Raw genomic sequence first — 20091 nt, 5'->3', positions numbered from 1 at the left:
GCTAATATCCAAACATCTACTATTTATTTTATTTATAGTCCACTGTTCTCTCTGAGACTCAAGGGGGATTACACAGAATGAGTGAATACAATCAACAAGGTAGGATATTCAATAGAATATGGAATAGAAATCTGGAAATCCATCAGAGGTGAAGCACAGTGTAATATGAAACAATAACTGAAAGCAAAAATTATATAGCAGGAACCTTCTTATAGATAGTACAAGCTATATACAATGGTATAGTCGAGGATGCCTAACCCTTTGCCTCAAGCTTCTATCTAAACCATATTGTTATAGTACAGACCTATTTCCTGTGTCCTATTGAATAATTAAGTTCTGCATAGGTTACATAAATCCAAGAGGATGGAAACCTTCCTGGTCTACTGTTGGTGTGTGATGCAGGTAGTCTTACTTATTACAATTTTTTCAGAGAGTTTCTATCCATATAGAATACTTCCTTGTGTTCACTACAGAACTTGTTTCCTTTCTTCAACTTTTATATATCCACTGTACAGGGGCATTATTCAATCTCTTTCCTAATAATCTCCAGCACAGTGTTTATCTTTTGGACTACAGTGGTATACTGGGTTGACACTTTCATTGAGTTATCCACAATGACTCCAAGATTTCTTTCCCTCCCATTCTCAGCATGTTCAGGCCCCTTTAACAAATACTTGAAGCTGGGATTCTTTGTGCCAATTTACATCACTGTACACTTACCGTACCTACAGTGGACTTCATTTGCTACACTAATGCCCACTCAGCCAGCAGCATATTTTTATCACATTTTTTTACTGATATTCAAAATGCTTTACAATAAAGGAAGTGTTTTATCTGCAAAGGACCCTTAAAGTCCAAACAGTTTTCTACCAATAAGAATTGCTAGCATTCACCAAAATCCAAATGCATTGCAACGTGTACTGTGATAATGGACTGAATTTTACAAAGCATGACTGCTTTTCCAGATCTTTCCTGCCCTGACCCAGTTTCTTCAGTGACCTTGAAATCTCAATAAAGTTCTGTTGAAGATCACAGGAGTTAAGTGGTCAAAATTCAGTGGGGCAGCTGAAAGAAGGGAATGCCCTTATTTTCCCCTTCTGCCAGGTCCCACTAGCACGAGACACCCCTGATCTAAAAACAAGGTAAAGAGGGCATTTCACCCCCTGGATTTAGTACACTCATGATCTTCAGCAGCAGGTTTCTTGGAGGTGGGTGGTGGTGTCAGTGAGCTGCTGAAGGAAGAAAACATTGGAAAAATCTGGACTGCCAACCATGTTGATTAGTACTTCACTGGATCTAACCCATTGTGTCTCGAAGAAAACCATTTGGTGCAGAACAAGTATTCAATTTTGTCCCCAAACCAGCTTAGACTTTATATTTTTTAAAAAAACTTCTGGAAAGGGGAATATATTGCTTTTGATTGATACAAAAATCATCTTTATTCCTAGCACCCTGGGTTCATAACTGGAGTGACTAGAACAATCAAGCACATCAAGCTGAAAGCAGACCCACCTCCCCTGATTAATGTATCTGGCTCTCCTCCAGAAGAGAGATGAAACACATTATACTTGTACCGACAGTTCAAGAACAGTATGTGAGAGTTGGGTTGGCACCTAGAGCCAGTTTATGAAACACTCCAGATAGACAAGATGGCAAGCAGTTTATCTTGTCATGGTGAACTGCTGATTGATGTTTGCATGTTTGAACAATGTCTCTATTAAAACAGAAAATTCTGCCTCAGCTAGCTGAAGTCATACCAATCTATCAGTGAAGTATTCCCAATGTTGTTTTTAGTTTTGTCCCAGTTCTTAGGATTTAGCTAATGTCTGCAACAGCTGCTTGCATTTTATGGCACCTTTCCTACAAACAAAATGTTTATTCTTTGCTAAAATTGAGGCACCAAACCAACTGCTGTTTTCATTCGAGATGGGAGGCAGGCATACCAAACATGAAGTCTCATTAAAAAAAAAAATTCTGATTTGACTAGTCTCTAAGGACAGCAGGTCCAATGTAGAATATATAAAGACGATACTACAATCCTTTTATAATGGGAACAGGATTGTAATCTATTTATTGTACATATTATCTTGCTCCTACTACAATGTCTTCCATTTTTGTAATCTATTCTATGTGCTGTTTATGGCATGCCATATCTAATATCAGTTTTTTGTTTGAGGTTTCCAATTTTGTAACCCTAGTACAACTGCATTGTTTAGTGGGTGTGTGCCATTGAGAGCACTGTTTTTATATTTTGCAATCTGATTTCAGTGAGAAAGGCTATAAATGAATGAATGAAGTGGTCCAATGGATAACCAGATACCATTTTGCTAAGGTTAGGGATGAAACCCATGGAATGTTCATGTCCTTCTCAAAACTATTATACAAACTTTGGAGTGATCAGCTTTGCACCCTGAGTTAGATTCTATATCTATTGTTACGACAGGACATTATTACACTCTCAATAAATGCCATTTGCAAACATATCTTCCAAAGATTATCTTCCCTACTGGCAATACAGTAGCAAAGTATTTGCCTAATTAATCCAAAAACAAAGAAACTGTTTGCAACCTCATCTGATTTTCAATTTTCAATGCATTTGTATTTTTTAAAAACATACTTCCTAAGCATTCTCAAGTCAGCTTACAAATAGTATTACCGTAGATTTAAAAAATCAGTCCCCCAAGACAACAAAAATCCATACAAATCTAATAATAGAACAATTAAAGAGCTTGTGTGAACCAGACAGACTGAAGCTGGATCTTGTAGATAGGGATGATGTTATTAGGCAAGTGTTCCTAGAGGGCGAGCGGCACTCCAGCTAGACTTCATATTCTCATCAGCCCCCTGCCAGCATGGCCACCATGCTGGCAGGGGCTGATGGGAATTTTTTCTGGTAGTCCATAACATAGGCTGATGGGAATTGTAGTCCATAACATCTGGAGTGCCAAAGGTTCGCCACCACGGTCCTAGAGGATTCAAAAGCTGGGTCACCACTACCACAAAGGCTAGCAAACCTAGCTTTCGAAAGTAATAGCAATTACCATAGAGCCTTGAGGAAGACGTTAATCCTTGGGCAAGTTTGTGTGTGAGAAAACCTTAAGACCATTTTGGCCTTTATAGGTCAAACACAGAACCTTGAATTTTGTCCGAACGAAGACCTCTCAACAGTAATGATCACTACAGTACAAGCAAACCTCAGTCAATAATCTGGCCACCACAGCTTGAATCAGATGAAGTTCTCAAACACCTCCAAGGGCCGCCTCACATATAATGCATTGCAATAATTACGCAGATGTTACCAAAGCATGAATAAGTGTGATCAGAAAAGTTCTGAGTGTAATTAAAGAGGTATCATTAGCAACTGTTTTAACTAAAATAGAAAGGAGTTGAGCCTGAAAATACCAGAGAAGGATGGAAATTAAGGACCCAGAGTTGTTTTTACATGAAAGATGTTCAGTTGTCTATCAACAGCTGGTATTGAAAACAAATGCTCAAAACATGCCAATGCTTCAAAAAATCATGCTAATGTTAGAATTTCCGATACACGTGCATGGAGGGAAAAAGCTGATTATGGTTTGGCAAGTTCACTATTATTTGATCAAAGTACTTCATCTGATATTCATTTTTCCATTAGCTGTAATCAGCAACAATTGTATGATATAAATTTGGCAAAATCTGTTAATAACATGAGTCACTAGTTGCAACGACATTTATCTTTGGGTTTTGCTGAAGGGGGAGTGAGGCACAGAGGTTAATACTAAGAGCTAAGTGTATGATTAACCAAACATATACTGAGTCTGTGGTAAATGGTACTTAAACACTGAACAGAATGCAGAGAGAACTATTATATTAAATCTAGCTGCACCTCTTTACAATGCATAGGCAGAAAAAGCTGTGAAGGGGGAAAAATCAACAAATGATACCCTGAGAAATTCTTCTTTCCTGAGGAGAATGCTGCTTCTCCATCTCAAACAGTTTTTACTACACAGAAAGCTATAGAGGAAGGAAACAAAAAGCTGTCATTGTTCAATGGAAATTTGACAGTAGATGGCACACAAAAGTTAACATAGATGGTTTTAATATTATGCCTATGTTTGGTCACAGTCTGCCTGTTCCAGGTACGTTTCTCTCTTCCAGAAGAAACTCTGATCAAATTCAAGTATAAGGTTATATTAACAGTCCTATTAAAACTTCTGTCTTTGTTCTTTGGTTTTCAGATAATGCATCCCAATGTGTTTGCAATATTATTGAGAAAACCATACACTGGTTGCAGTACAGAAAGATGAAATCGTCTTACTACAGTCATAAACCAGGCATCCACGTATGCTAGTCTACAGGGATTCTACTGGAATAACCAATGAATTATTAAACATACCAGGATCGTATAGGCAGAGGTGCTGTTTATGTAGCTCTTCAGTGCCATGAGGCTCTAAATAATTCACTGTAGACATGAAGAATCACAGCATGTTCACGAACAAGAAGCTAGTCCTGAAATTTAGGGCCAAACTACAAGGAAAAACTGGGAGGTTGGCTCTTCTGTCTTTTTATTAAATTATACAAAGACAATGAATCTTCCACTTTGCCCCAAAAGCAGACAACTGTGCATTATATTGCTTCCCTACCTGACAAAGCAAAGATGAAGCAAGAAATCTCTACTAATTTTCAAATACTAGGTTGGCACATTTGGAGCCAATGTGCACATTTGATACATTAATTGCATGGTAATGGCTCCGTTAAAATACTTTTGAAGAAAGGTTCCTATCACAATGTGCTTCAACATTGTCTCTAAAACTGTCCCTTCCTTCTATTTCATGCACAAAGCAAAGAATACAGCAGACAACTAGGGACATATTCACACTACAACATGTCCTTGGGACAATGAAGCAGGAAAGAACTATCAACATTAATTCATATTAATTTGCTACTAATTGTCTGCAATGTTTATGTTGCCTAAGATAGTCTGGTATTCATATTGATCTCTTATTCTGTAATCCTATTCTTATTTCACTGTTCACTGGTTGTTTTATCATGTTTTATTGCACTGTTTTATATCCTGTAATCAGTCTTGAATCCCAATGAAAAAGGCAGACTGAAGGAAAGAAATCTAAAAATAAAATATTACTCTAGAGGATGTAGCGAATAAGTCCAAAATGGCTTCGGTTATGTCATTATTAGGTCCTGTGACTTTACTGCATGAGTTTAAGAAAGTTGATTTCAGTAAACTTGGGGAACTATGGGATGTGATCCAGTGGTTAAGAATACTAAAAGAGAAGAGAGTGCATGATGGATGGCAGTTCCTTAAAAGTGAGATCTTGAAGGCACAATCTGAAACTGTTCCAATGAGAAAAATGGGAGGTGTCTAAAGAAACCAGGATAGATGCCTAAGAAATTTCAACTGAGCTAAGATTTAAAAGGGACATGCACAAGAAATGGAAAGGCAGTCGTACCAAAAGAGGAATTCAAACAAATAGCCAGCATGTGTAGGGAGAAAGTCAGAAAAGCTAAAGCATAGAACGAGCTCAGGCTTGCTAGAGAAGTTAAAAACAACAAAAAGGGCTTTTTGCTTATGTCAGTAGCAAAAGGAAGAACAAGGAAATGGTAGAATCATCATATGAGAAGATGGTGAAGTGCCAACAGGGGACGGAGTTGAGTTTATACATCAGGACTTTTTTAAATGCCATCTTTGTCTCCTGGCTCCTTTTCCCAAAAGGAAGACAGCATTGTATCTGAGGGAAAACAGAGCAGATGATGCAGTAGGGGAAATCCAGCACAGAATAGATAAAGAAGTAGCACTTGAATATTTGGTAACTTTAAATGAATTCAGATTTCCAGAGCCTGATGAACTACATCCCTGGGTATTAAAAGAACTGACAGAAGTAATCTCAGAACCACTTGGTATAATCTTTGAGAACTCCCAGAGAACAGGAGAAGTCCCAAATTACTGAAGGAGAGCTAATGTTGTCCCTATCTTCAAAAAAGGGGAAAAAGAAGACCCAAACAATTACCACCCAGTCAGCCTGACATCCGTTGATGGGGCAACAATTCTAGAGCAGATTATCACGTAATGGAGCATTCCATAAGCACTCCAAAGTGCACAACGATAAATATCGCATAAATACGGCGTCAATCCTGGTGGGTAAGCTCAAACACAAGCCATGTCAGACTAATCTTACCTCCTTTTTTTTGATAGAGTGAGTGCCATGGATGTAACTTACCTTGCTTTTAATAAGGCCTTTGACAAGTTCTCCCATGATTTTCTTGCAAGCAAGCTATACTCTGTCTCACCAAAAGAAAAAATAGAAAAAAATTGGCAACTTCATTTAAACATTGCTGGACCATCTTTGTCTTAGAATGTTCTGTTTGGGTCTTAGTGCCTACTTAGTTCTGTTAAGTAGGCACTAGAACACAAATAGAACATTCTAAAAACAAAGACAGTCCAATATGCGGCAAAGTTACAAATTTTTTTTTCCTTAGGTGAGACAAGAGGGGCTTTTTTATAGTTACATGTGGGCTAGATCAGGGTGAGAACCTGCGGCTCTCCAGATGTTCAGGAACTACAGATCCATCCCTGAATCAGTTACTCCATTTTCACCAGCATGGCCAATTGGCCATGCTGACAGAGGCTGATGGGAATTGTAGTTCCTGAACATCTGGAGAGCCGCAGGTTCCCTACCCCTGGGCTAGACAATGGTACTGTTAGATGGATTTGGAATTAGTTGACTGACCAAACCCAAAGGGTGCTCACCAAAGGTTCATCTTCATCCTGGAGTGAAGTGACTTGTGGGGTGCCATAGGGTTCTGGCCTGGGCCCAGTGGTATCCAACATTTTTATCAATGATTTGGATGATGGAATAGAGGGCATGCTAATCAAATATCCAGATGACAACAGATTAGGAGGTGGAGCTAATACCCCAGAGGACAGAGTCAGAATTCAAAATGACCTAGACAGATTAGAGACCTGGGCCAAAATTAACGAAATGGATTTCAATGTAGGATAAATGTAGGATACTACACTTAGGTAGAAAAAAAATGAAATGCACAGATATAGGATTGGTGTCACCTGGGTGGACAACAATACATGCGAAAGGGATCTTGGAGTCTTAGTAGACCACAAACTGGACAAGAGTCAGCAGTGTGATATTCCAATGCTATTCTGGGCTGCATCAATAGAAGTACAGTGTCTAGAACAGACCTGGGCATTATACGGCCCGCGGGCCACATCAGGCCCGCCGGATGACCCTGACTGGCCCCCCTGCCGTGCGGGGGAGCGAGGCGCCTTTGCCTTGGCTGCCGGCTTCTGCGGGGCTTTCAAAAGCGCCTCACCCCCCTGCCTTTTGGCCCGGCCCTCCACAATATTTTCTGTTTCTTATGTGGCCCCATGGAAAAAAATAATTGCCCACCCCTGGTCTAGAATGAGCAACATAATAGTACCACTCTATTCTGCATTGGTTAGACCTCACCTGGAATACTGTGATCAGCTCTGGGCATCACAATTCAAGAAGGATAATGACAACCTGGAATGGGTCCAGCGGAGGGCAACCAAAATGGTAAAAGATCTGGATTCCATGCCCTATGAGCAGCTTGGGGAGTTAGGAATGTTTAGTTTAGAGAACAGAAGGTTAAGGGATGACAAGATAGTCATGTTTAAATATTTGAAGGGATGTCACATTGAAGATGGAGCAAGCTTGTTTTCTGCTGCTCCAGGGAACAGGACAAGGAGTAATATGTTCAAGGTACAGGAAAAGAGATTCTACCTAAACATTAGAAAGAACTTCCTTACAGTAAAGGCTGTTCGATAGTGGAACATGCTGCCTCAGAGGGTGCTGGACTTTTCTTCCTTGGAGGTTTTAATATAGAGGCTGTTTAGCCATCTGTCAGGAATGCTCTGATTGTGTATTTCTGCATGACAGGGGGTTGGACTGGATGCCCTTGTGCATTCTTCCAACTTCATGATTCTATGAGTGTATATGAGGACAAAGCAGGTGTTCAGATTTGTTGCAATGCCTGACTGATGTTTGTCTTTATTGGGTAGTCAGCAAGAGATAAAAGCCAGCAATAAAACTACGCTGAAGTTACCTGTTAATTTTATAGTAGTAAGATCAATAAAAATGTAGGAACATTTCTAAGCTTACTCTGTGGTGGTGATGGCAGCAAAAAAAAGCGCATTTCTTTTATACCACTGCCATCCCCCACAGTATTGACTTGGGGAATCTTCTGTGTGGTCAGGGGCCTAACAGGTTCTGGCTGACAGGAGGCAGAGGACTGCTCTGCATCCAGTAGTGATCACTAAAAAACAGGGTAACAGAGAGCATCTTGGTCACAGGGAAATTCAACCTGCCTTGCCAATTTCCTGTTGTCAGTAGAATGGAAACCACTTAGTGGATTCCACTGTCTGATAGCAAAATCTACTTTCACAACCATCACTACAGGTTATTAATATTAACAGCCAGCGAGCGATAGCACAATATCCTACCTGATGTATGACATCAGATTAGACCTAACATAAATGGCTTTCATTTCCAATGACTTTCTAATAACACATTTTCAAGCCAGCAATTGCTGTAGTTGTGACAGAGATGCTGTTTGACTATAAATGGGGCAGGACTTTGAGATAATCTCATTAAGGAGCTGTCTGCATCATGAAATCTGAGAAATCCTGTTATACAGGATTCATTACATGGCCTGCTTGCTTACAAGTTGCTGCCATAGTATTCTTCCTTCTTGCTTCCTCTGACCTGCTGCATTATTCTTGGCACTGAGAAAGAAATCAGAATGGAGATGCTTTGACTTAGGATAGACATCTTTCATATACCTAGAGATTCTTGCGCTACTGGAGTAATGCAAACTAATTTCAATTTACAGTCAAATATGTTTTTGTGGCAATTTTCTCAAGTGATAGTGGTACCAAACTACTCAAAAACGGGTATTTATCACTGTTTCTTTTTATTAATCTGTTTGCAGTATTTAAACTTCTAAATTCTATTTTTGTGTTTTATGTGCTGTATATTATTTGTACTGATAGTGTATTTTATTCAGTTGTAAACCGGCCTAAACCCTGCTTTAGCGGGGGGAGGGTGGCAAATAAAGTATTATTATTATTACTACTACTCACATATGTTTTAATACTAGGAAACTTCATTTTGTAAACTTCATATTTGCCGAAAACAGTGCTGAGGATAGTCACAAAGATGAATAAGCAGTAAAGAAAATGAGCATCAGTTTGACGACATTAAATGTTCCACGGTACAGTCACAATCTTTGCTCTTCTCAACTGTTAGGACAAACTGCCCCCATGGCAGTAGCTAACTTGCTGTTTTCAGGACTGAAACATTCATCATTCATGGCAAAAAATGCCCATGTATCTTTCAACACTGCCAGCAGAACTGCCAACAAAATCCTTTGCTGCTTTGTTCTGCAAAGAACTAATGGAAAGATATGTCAAGGGCAAAAACATCCCTCACAGCAGAAGCCACACTGATAAATGGAAACTAAATCTAGTATCTGCAGTTCAATTAAACATTAATGCTTTGCATACTGTAGCTGGCTATTTGAATGCAGACCATGCATGATAGCAATCATAAAGAGGCTTGAATGTACCTCATATTCATTGTGTGCCATAATCCTGCACAGAGAACATATGTATGCAATTATTGCTTATAGCACTCATGAGATTGCACAATGCTGCAAAGTGATTGTGACCCTCTGTATGTAGAGACAAGAAGCTCTACATACACGTATCTGGATGAAGGTTCTTTGGGAAGGGAAAAACTTGCCCTCCATACACAAGTCAAAGAAAGCTTATTGTTTTGTTTTCCTATAAAACACTTCAATTATTCTTCAAGAGGGAGCAATTTTGCATGGCTTAACCTTTGCCATACTCTGAAAGATATTTGAAAGGGTTGTGCATGTTATGAATGCCTAGACAGTGAATGTAATTTGTGTACTAAAAGGACACAATACATGATTTTGTATTTTTAATACCTCCTTTCCACTGGCTACCATACAGGAAGAAACCCACATGCAGCATGTCATCTATCTAGTGTGTTAGGAATGGTAGGAAGGTCTGACATTTATAACATGAAGACCGTGCTTTTTCCATAAAGCTATAGTTTTACATCTGTTGAAATGAATTTCCCACAGTTTCTGTAGCGAGAACAACTCTGAACATGGAAACCTCTTTTGTATGGTTTTTGGAAGCTTACATATAAATTACAATAGGAACATGGAATTTCCTTTAAGTCACTATGGCTAGCTAGCAGCCAGTGAGGAACTTATCCTCCCTGAATCTAATCCCCATAAATGTTAATCTCCCCTCTTCAACACTGTAGCCTTCATCCAGATTACCACAGCTCCTTTTCTAGATCCACACAACTAGTCATGAATTCTAATAATCACTAAGGTGGCAGACTGCCTGGGATTCTTTGGTGCTTTACACTTAAAGAAGGTTGTTTAGTCTTAAAATGAAGCATTCTTGGGGGACATATAGGGAGAGGTGGTTTCAACAGTATGGATGTCCCAGACTGTTTAGGGTTTAAAAGGCAAGAACCAGCTTCTTGAATTTGACACAGAAACCAGTAGGCAGCTGCTTGAGTACAGGCTGAATGTGAGATGACTGTGATGTATTTGTCAGACTAGCAGCCACATTCTATATAACCTGGAGTTTCTGAGCCACCCCCAAGGGCAGCCCTACATAAAGCAAGTTGTGATAGTCCAGCCTGGAGGTGACTGTGGCATGTATCACCTGTGGCCAGGTCTTAGTGAACATTTGTGCTTCTCATCTCAGTTACCAATGAATGAGACATTCTTCTTCATATGGTCTACTGGAGGAGCCCAGTCCAAAGGTGGCTTGATGGTCTTCAATGAAGGCAAGAGCTTTTTCATTTTTGGTTCCTGCCTGGTGGAACTCTCTGACAGATGACATCTGTGCCCTGTGGGATTTTTCTGAATTTTGTGGGGCAAACCATAACCAAACACACAAGAGCGAGAAAAGAAATCACAAAAGCCTCACAAAGCAACCAGAACCAACAAGCCCAAAGAAGCAATGAAGAACCAGAGAATCCCAGCACACGCATGGGACAATTTGGCAAACTTAACCCAACAAATATCAAATCACAGATTTCTAGCCAATGCTGAACCAGCAAATCCAAACCAACTGAACTTGAGCTAATAACACCATGTTGCAACTTGCAAGACCAGGAGAACCAATTTCAAAGCACAGACTCCAAGCCAAATCAACCTGGCAAGCCAGTGACAAGCCCTGGAAAGAAGACAATGATACACATAGTACAATGAAAGAAAACAAATAGTCCTGGGAGCCTTAACATGCTAGTCTCTGATACTCCCAGTTTCTCCAGAATATTTTCAGAATTTTTCAGGACCCATTTACTGGTATCCTGGAAATTCAGGTACCATCAGGATACCTGATTGAATCTGGAAAATATCGATAAGTACTGAAAAAAGTAACTCATATCAGTTAACATTAGAGAGGACATGACTAGGAAGGACCAGCAGTATGCCCTTACTGGAGCTTTCGTCTGTATTTTCCCCTTCTAAGTTACAAGAACTTTTAATTCCAACTATTAATCTTGGCTGTTAATATCTAACTGTGCTCCTCACCCCACTCTTCTTTTTCTTGCCTTTTTGTTCTTCTGTACTCTCAGATAATGCTATGTTGGGACAAGGAGATAAACACAATAGGTTGTTACATGAAGCTGCTGTTTATTATGTGCCATCACTAGATTCAAGTTTGGTTTTAGTTTTGTTGGTTTATTGTATTATTTGTTTTAAATTTTGTCAGCCACTCAGAACCCGACTGTGGTTGAGAATTGGGCAGGATATAAATTCAATAAAATAAATAAAAATAAATACATTGTTCCTCCCCTAGTGCAGCACTGTTAAGACTCATTTACTTAGAACATTTACCTGTTGCCTTTTTAGAGAATCTGTTTTGTGATCTGTTAATCTTTCTGTCTATTCAGACTACTTGTGTCCTGGGGCAGTTATTATTTCGTTCATAAATAATCTACAACTAGAGGTGGCTAGATCGCCAGCTGGGAGATGTCAATCACCAGCCAGTAATCACTCTGTATAAAGAGTGATCGGGAGGTAACCCACATTGCTTCAAGAAGCTCTCACCTGGAGGAAACCATGAAAATGGAAGTTTCTCTGGGTAAACTATAAAAGGGGGGAAGAAAGAACGTAAACCATGAAAATGGAAGTTTCTCTGGTAAACTATAAAAGGGGGGAAGAAAGAACATAAAACGTAAAATAAATTGGCAAAAGGTAGAGTAAAGGGAGAAAGCAATAAAGGGTATTTCTTTTTCCTATTTCAGCACAAAGTGATTACGTGGCTGGTGATTGACATCTCTCAGCTGGCGATCTAGCCATGAAGTGCTGAAGCAGTATGTAAAGACACAGTGAATCCCCACCAGAAGGCCCCAATCAAAACTCCAGCTGCAGCATTTTGTACCAGATGCGGATTCTGAACAGTCTTAAAGCCTCATGTTCAGAACATTGTGGTAATCTATAATCTAGATGTTACCAGGCCATGCACCAGAATGGCAAGATCTTTTCTGTCCAGGAAGGGCTGTGAATGGCTCCCCAGTCAAAGCCAGTGAAGGGCATCTTTGTCCACTGCTGCCATCTGTTTATCCAACAGCAGGCCTGGGTCCAGGAGCACCTCCAAGATGTGATCCTGCTTCTTAATGGGGCTGCAACCCAATTCAGAAAAGTGGATAATCCATTTCCTGGGTCAAGTCTTTCCCCCCCACTTCCAGAGTCTTTACACAGATGTTGGAAAATACGAGGGACAAACTGAAAACTTGGGCAATCAAGTAACTAAGAGGAAGGGCAGGAGATTCCAGCACCACACTCCAAAGTCTATCCTTCAAACAGGACCAAAACCACTGCAAAACAGTCCCAAAGGTCATCGAGAAGGATAACATAATTGATGGTATCAAAACCCTCCAGAAGAATTAACAAGGTCACATTTACCCTGTCCCTCTCCCAGTACAGGTTACCCTGTCCCTCTCCCAGTACAGGTTATCCATCAGGTTGACCAAGGCTATTTCAGTCCCATAACCAAGCCTGAAAACAGACTGGAATGAATGCAAACAATCTACTTTATTCAGGAATCTTTGAAGTTGGCCAGTTACCACTTGTCTGTTCAAGAATGGTATGTTTGAGACTGAATGGCAGTTATTCCACTCTCCTAAATCCAGAGTAGATTTCTTCAGGAGTAGACACACCATTGTGCACTTTAATGCAGGATAACCGTCCTTTCTCTTAGGGAGGCATTTACTGACTCCAGACCCACCCCCAATAGCAACTGGGAGGACAACAATCATACAAGCAGATGATTGGTCTCCAACATCCAAGAATCTTGTTTACACCCTCAGACAGAACAAACTGAAAGGCACCATCCATTAGCACCTTGGGACCATCTGATCTTCCTGCTGCTAATATAGGTTTCAAGTTAGGAAAAATGCAAGAGATTTTATCTGTGAATTATCACAAATGGACAAAGCCTACTTTCTCCTGTTAAAGGACCCTGACCACCCAGAAGAGTTCTGCAGGTCTTCACTGTGCAGATGTAAGTGCAGATGTAATAGTGATGAAGAAATATTGTTTCTTTGCTGCCATCACCACCCAAAATAGGCTTTCAAGTGAGCTTCACTGATTCACTGCCATGTTTTCTAAAGATGTCTGCTTGGATTGGAGCTTACTGAGCACTTCTGTTGATGCAATAGCAGCTCCTTCAACAGAACAGCTTTTCTATTTTCGGGGGGGGGGGCGGGAGAGAAAGGTGGGTGATTTTTGCCGATTCCTCTATCCTGTTGCAAAAATTCAATTTGCTCACCAACAATATTCCTTTGGAAAATGACTGGGGAGGGGAGGCAAAGGAGGTTGAAGTGAAAGGGGCAAAGCATGGGAGGTACTTTTCTTTAGAATCTTTTCTCAAGATGCTTAGGATCCAGTTCATAGTGTCAAACAATCTAGAAATGAGCAACCATATACAATATAACAATATTTTTAAAATCTATTTGAAATTCCAAATTGCATTTTATGTGGCTTCCTCATCTTGATTAAATAAAACCTACACTTAGTAGTGCAGCATTTTTTATAGAGGCATCATAAGCAACAATGGCACTTTAAAAGCAAAAGCAATTTTTCCAATTAAATTTAAAGAACAGCTAACAGCTGTTCAACAGATTTACTCAATCAAACAGGGCACAAAGTATTTAGTGCGATGTGCACTTATGGCTGCATCTCTGCACTCTTCCATAGGAACAATTTCCACTGAGCTTAGTGAGACTTTCTTCCAAGTAAACACACACAAGATTGGGCTGCAAATACTCTATTCAAAGCATCGACTTGGTAGATTTAAACTTAACACTGCTTATAGAAAGACATACATGACTCTGTATTATAATCTATGAGGGAAAATAATCCGTATTGAAAAACGTCTTGGCAATCGGTATCAACTTCTAATGTTATCTCCAGTTGGCAAATATGCACACAGAGATAAAAATTACAAATAGTCAGTTCAAAAGTAAAGAATTGGGTGGCATTTTTGAGCAAAGAATATACAGCTGAGCTTTGAACAGAAATGCCATATCCCTCATGGTTTCTTCATCCACCTGTTTACAATTTTGTTCCCCACCAACATGCACACATGACAAGAGGATTTGACATAAGATGTGTAACAGTTAAACAAAAATTGTTATTCCTTACAGTGACATGCTGTTATTTAGGAGGTTACTTTATCCTACCTCCTGTTCTCTGATTAAGTTCACAGGCATGATTTATTTATGTGTTACATTTCTCCCCACCCATCCAATCAAAACTGGGCTCAGGACAGCTTACAAAGATTAAAAAATAGAATTCCAATAATAAATAAGTTAATCCTAAAAACACATATACATCTCAAGATGGCTATTCCAAAAGAGTCCCAGATCCCAAGCTTAATCATTTATACCATCCCACATCCCAATTCAGTCCCTTTTACTTCAAAACATTTTTTCAGGCAGAGGTAGGAGATGAAATGCTGAACAATAAAGGGCAGCTGGAAACAGAAATTGGGAGAGGCTGGTTTCAGATGGGTAATGTGGACTAATGGGTGGCCTTGACCAAAAGCCCAGTGGAACATCTCTGTCTTACAGGCCCTGTGGAACTGGGTAAGGTCCTGCAGGGTCCTGGTGTCAGCCAACAGAGGGTTCCACCAGGATGGAGCCGGGGCCAAAAAAGCCCTGGCTCTGGTCAAGGCCAACCTAATGATAAATGACAGTCACTTGGCTTGACTAATATTCTCACATATACCAGACTTGTTCCATGTCCTTCAGCTAGCAACTGTTTTCTTGAGTTGGTGGCAGAAGAAGAAACACATTTAAGCATCATTTTCGTAATTTGTTAAAGTCGACGTCTGTGAAATCAGCAAACAGAGCCTTTTTCTTTAGAGAGAGAGCAACAGTGTGGTAAAGTGGTTAAAAGTGGTGTAACTTGGATCTGGAAGACCCAGGCTCAAATTCCCACTTGTGCCAAAGAAGCTCTGGATGACTTTGGTCCTGTTACACTCACTCAGCCTAATCTGCCTCCCGTGGTTTTTCTGAGGGTAAAATGCAGGAGAGGAGAATGATGTAAACTGCTTTGGTCCCCACTGGGGAGAAAGGCAGGGTATAAACGAAGTCAATAAATATATAAACAAATGTAGATGCATCACCAGAAACAGAGAATTGACAGAACAGAGAATGAATACCCACGCGTGTCATAATATAAACAGATTTCATGCTTCTATGGTAAACAGATACAAATATACTAATCCACACCAACACTATTATACTAGCTTCCTGTATAACTATTTAGAAATATTAACCTTTCCTATTCAACGATACTTAGTACATGGCTCTTTTAACCACCAATGAGACATCCACATCATTCACAAAATAAATGAATAGTAAACACAAAACTCTGGGGACATACTCATTAAACTATCATTTCCTTCCCTCCAGGGAACACTGGGAACTGTAGTTCTATGAAAGGAAGTAGGAACCAAACAGACATAATACCTAAGTGACAGTACCCAGGATTCTCTGAGGAAAGCTTTGAAAGCATAAAATCCTAACATGACAAATAACTAGGATATTTTTGAATAGCATAGAAGGAATGTTTATTTGAGGAAATGCTTTAAAGCTTGCCTTTCAGGAACTAGAAATCAAAAATGGCATTTAAGTAGAACCACATAGGTAGAAGTACTCAATGCGCCATGAGGTTCAGAGATTTCTTAAAAAGAAAAAGAAACTCCCAGTATTCAGAGTTAAGATATCCTATGTCTTGAAGACCAGTAAATGACAATCTACCAAGATGTGCAACAGACAAAAAAGTGCTCTACAATATCCAATAAGGTTCAAGTCCTCACTCCACCATGAAGTTTATCCACTGACCTTGGGCCAGTCACAAACTTGCCCAAACTTAACCTGCCATAACCTCTTAGGGTTGTTACAGGAATAAAATGAAGGAGAAACATGTAACCATCCTCAGCTTCTTCAGCAAGTGCGGAATTATTTAGGACATTTTGATGCTGCCTCTCTAGAGGTCTGCTGAAGGTGATTATAAATAAAAGAAGAAGTCAACAATATATTGTTGAAGGCTTTCATGGCTGGATTCAACTGGTTCTGGTGGGTTTTCCGGGCTGTGTGGCCGTTGTCTGATGGATCTTGTTCCTAACGTTTCGCCTGCATCTGTGGTTGGCATCTTCAGAGGTATATCTCTGTGATAAACCTCTGAAGATGCCAACCACAGATGCAGGTGAAATGTTAGGAACAAGATCCACCAGACAACGGCCACACAGCCTGGAAAACCCGCCAGAACCAAGTCAACAATACATTAATCCACTCAATGAAAAATACCATCATATCTATTTATCCATCATATCATTATTCAGTCTCAGGTAACCTGATATATTTCAAAGAAGCAACCTTAGTGACATTCAGTTACAACTACCCAATCTGTTTTGATCCCTTGTTGTTGACAATATTCTAATTAGCCTTGAAGTATCACTAATAGTAGCCTTAGTAGTAACCCTTAGTAGCCAATATTCTGCCACTCTGCAACCCCACAGAAAAAGAACTGCATGTTTAATTTCAGAATACTTTTAGTGCACATTTTAATAAATGCCAGCAAACTCATACAAACTTTAATTGGAGACAAATGAAACTTGATGGGCTGAAAGTTTCTGAAGAGCAATGACAGATGCCACAACGCTACTAACTATTTTGTTGCAATACATCTAAAGAAGGCTGGATCGTTCGGCCCTTTCAAGTACATGAGATCACTTAACAGCCACCATTTGATGCATGCAAACAAAACAACAGGCAAAACCCCAAGACTGAAGGCTGAAGGGGGGCGGGGGTGAAAACAGATTTCATTCCCGGGCAGGCAGTTGTCACCTGGCACTTCCTTCTCCTACCCCCGACATACCAAGGCTTATCCACACAATCGCCTGCCTGTCGTGCAGTGTGTCTAGGCATACCTGTACGTGTGAAAATACATACACACCCCTATTGCGTACTGATCCGCTTTTGGCCCCCAAGCGAGACATCTACAACCTTGGGAACATGACTTCACAGACCGTGACTCTGCTGAGCTATAGCAGAAGGCACCTGCCATGTTGATGCCTACTCCTTGATGCAGCCCACCAGGTAACTAGCAGCCGCACAATGCTAGAGAAGTAGGGAGCCGCAGCCGAGAAGGAAAGATACTCACAACACGGTCGTGCCATGGGGCATGGGCGAAAGCAGGCCCGGTTCCAGGCTCCGGCCCGGCAGACGGAGACGGCTGCAATCCAACAGTCCTCGCCGGCAAGAGCAGGGCGAGGCGGGGGCGCAGGGCTCTCCGGCCGCTGCCCGGAGGAGAAGCAGAAGCGCCAGAAGCGGCGGCATGGGTGCCCCCAGGCCCAACCCCGAGCCCAGCCGCATCTCGCCCGCACCAAAGGCCCAACTAGGCCGCCCCGCTCCGAGCTCGGCTTCGGTCCCGCCCCCCGCCGATGCGCAGAGCGAGCGCGGAGAGGAGAAGACGGGCAGGGCCTGAATCGGCTCTGCGCAGGCGCGCCGGGAGACCATGGGCGGGATTGAAAGAAGGCGAAGCGGACGATGAGGGGCTGGAGGGCGGTGTCCGAGGGAAGGGGGCGTGGCAAGGCGGATGGGGAGGAGCATGGAAAAGAGGCAAATTCTATGCGCAGTACGAAATGTGAACTACGTCGGGGGGGGGGGGGGGGGGGGGGGGGGGGGGGGCGTTGTGCCTCGTAGGTTGCTTTTGTTCCTGCAAGTTTACTCCGGAATACAGAAGTCTTTTTCGAGGACCCTGATTTCATGGAAGCGTGCAGAGGATTGCAGCCCTGTTCATCCGGTTTCTCTGAGTATATATCATGTTGGTGCATTCCAGTAGTTTATATATAGCCAGATCTCCCCATCTCACTTTCTGTAGTTCGTGATAACAGCTCTGTAGTTGCACCGTTCTCTGTGCAGCGGACACGAAAGGATCATGGGCCAGGAGCTGCAGTGCACAGGTTTGTTTTGAGAATAGTAAAAGAGATAATCGAATCGGGTCCATGTGGTGAGAGGAAAAAGAATTAATGCCCAGCATCGTATTCTCAAAGTGGACAGTGTTACTCATTTGTTTGAGGCCACTCAGGGCCAGACCTCAAACCTGCAGTGCAGCTACTACACTCTTCCAATCCAATAGGACCATCAGATACGGCAAACCTGTGAGGAAGAAATGGCTTGCTTGCTGACTTTGCTCTGGCTACCAAGCTAGACTGACCAGAGTCCACCAGAGATGTGGAAGGAAGGGATTTTAAACCATGGAGTGGGACTCCCGCCCTGCCAAAGCCCAGTCTACCCCCAAAACTGTTCATCCAGGGTGAAAGTGAATTCTCTGTAGCAACATGAGATCTGCAAAAGGGGCAGACAAAAATCACTTCCTTCCATTGTTAGATTGTGAAAATGTAAGAGGGGTATGAGGAGTTCCAGAAGGACCTCTCCAAACTGGATGAACAGTTTAATGGAAGTGCAAAAAGATGCATGATGGACAAAAATCCAAGTTTCACATAAATGCTGATAGAGGTTGAATGGTGATAGAGCAAGAGAAAAACTTTGGGGTTTATCAAAAAGTTTACTTGGTGTGCAGTGGCAAAAAACCCCCAAATTCTATGCAAGGGATCATAAAAAAGTGGTTGAGAATAACACTGTCAGCGTGGCAACAACTTTAGAGAAAGCATGGCCAGATTTAGAATATTGTATACTGTTCTGATCACAACATCTCAAAAGGAATATTGATAAGCTAGGGAAAAGGCGGCAGCTAAAATTATGATGGAATTGGAACTCCCGTCCTCTGAGGCAAGGCTGCCCGATCTGGGACTTTTTAGTTTTGAAACAGGTGAACGAGGCCTGATGTGATAGAGGTCTACAAAATTATACATGGCAGCAGTACAGTGGATAGCTAGAAGCCTTTCTCCTCTCTAACGCTAGAACTTGGAGTTATCTTGAAGACACGTACTATTGATTCAAGACAGGCAAAAGGAGCTACTTTTCATGCAACTGGTAGTTGACTTGGAGAAATCACTGTCATGAGATGTGATGATGGTCATTGACAGAGATGGCTTTACAAGTATTGGATACATTGTTGGAGGATTTATCTTTGGCTATTAGCCATGATAGCTGAATGGGACCTTCAATTTCAGAGGCACAATGTCCCTGATTGCCAAATGCTAGGAGCAATCAGCCGATATAGGATTGGGTGGGCTCTGCTCAAAAGCTTCCCTGTAGCACCTGACTGACCACTGTTGGGAAAGGGATTCTGGACTAGAAGAACCATTAGTCTGACCCAGAGGGGCTACTCATTTTCTTTTCCAGGATGCCCCTGGGAAAGTAGCTTGTTAGGTAGTAACTTACTTACATCTAGTCTTTTAAAAAGGGCAGTAGCATCTGCATGCAAAATAACTTCCTTAGTGAATCAGGCAAAGTAAATGATGTGATGCAAAGCTGGGAAGTCATCTGTAAGGTGTGACCTCATTTAATATTTCAGTTTCCTCTGTGT

General features: G+C 41.2%; 1 protein-coding gene across 1 annotated transcript in view; it reads right to left on the bottom strand.

Moving 5' to 3' along the window:
- LRIG2 (leucine rich repeats and immunoglobulin like domains 2) overlaps positions 1–18048 on the bottom strand; it is a 57168-nt gene extending 39120 nt beyond the window's left edge. Inside the window, exon 1 of the mRNA XM_048497054.1 lies at positions 17761–18048. Coding sequence (XP_048353011.1) covers positions 17761–17972 — 212 coding nt within the window. The 5' untranslated portion in view covers positions 17973–18048. The remainder of the gene's footprint in view (positions 1–17760) is intronic.
- Between the last annotated feature and the right edge of the window lie 2043 nt (positions 18049–20091).

Source organism: Sphaerodactylus townsendi, linkage group LG05 (assembly GCF_021028975.2).
Source record: "Sphaerodactylus townsendi isolate TG3544 linkage group LG05, MPM_Stown_v2.3, whole genome shotgun sequence".
Lineage (NCBI taxonomy): Eukaryota > Metazoa > Chordata > Lepidosauria > Squamata > Sphaerodactylidae > Sphaerodactylus > Sphaerodactylus townsendi.
Note: the sequence above shows the minus strand (reverse complement) of the source record. Positions and strands in the feature narration are given on the sequence as shown.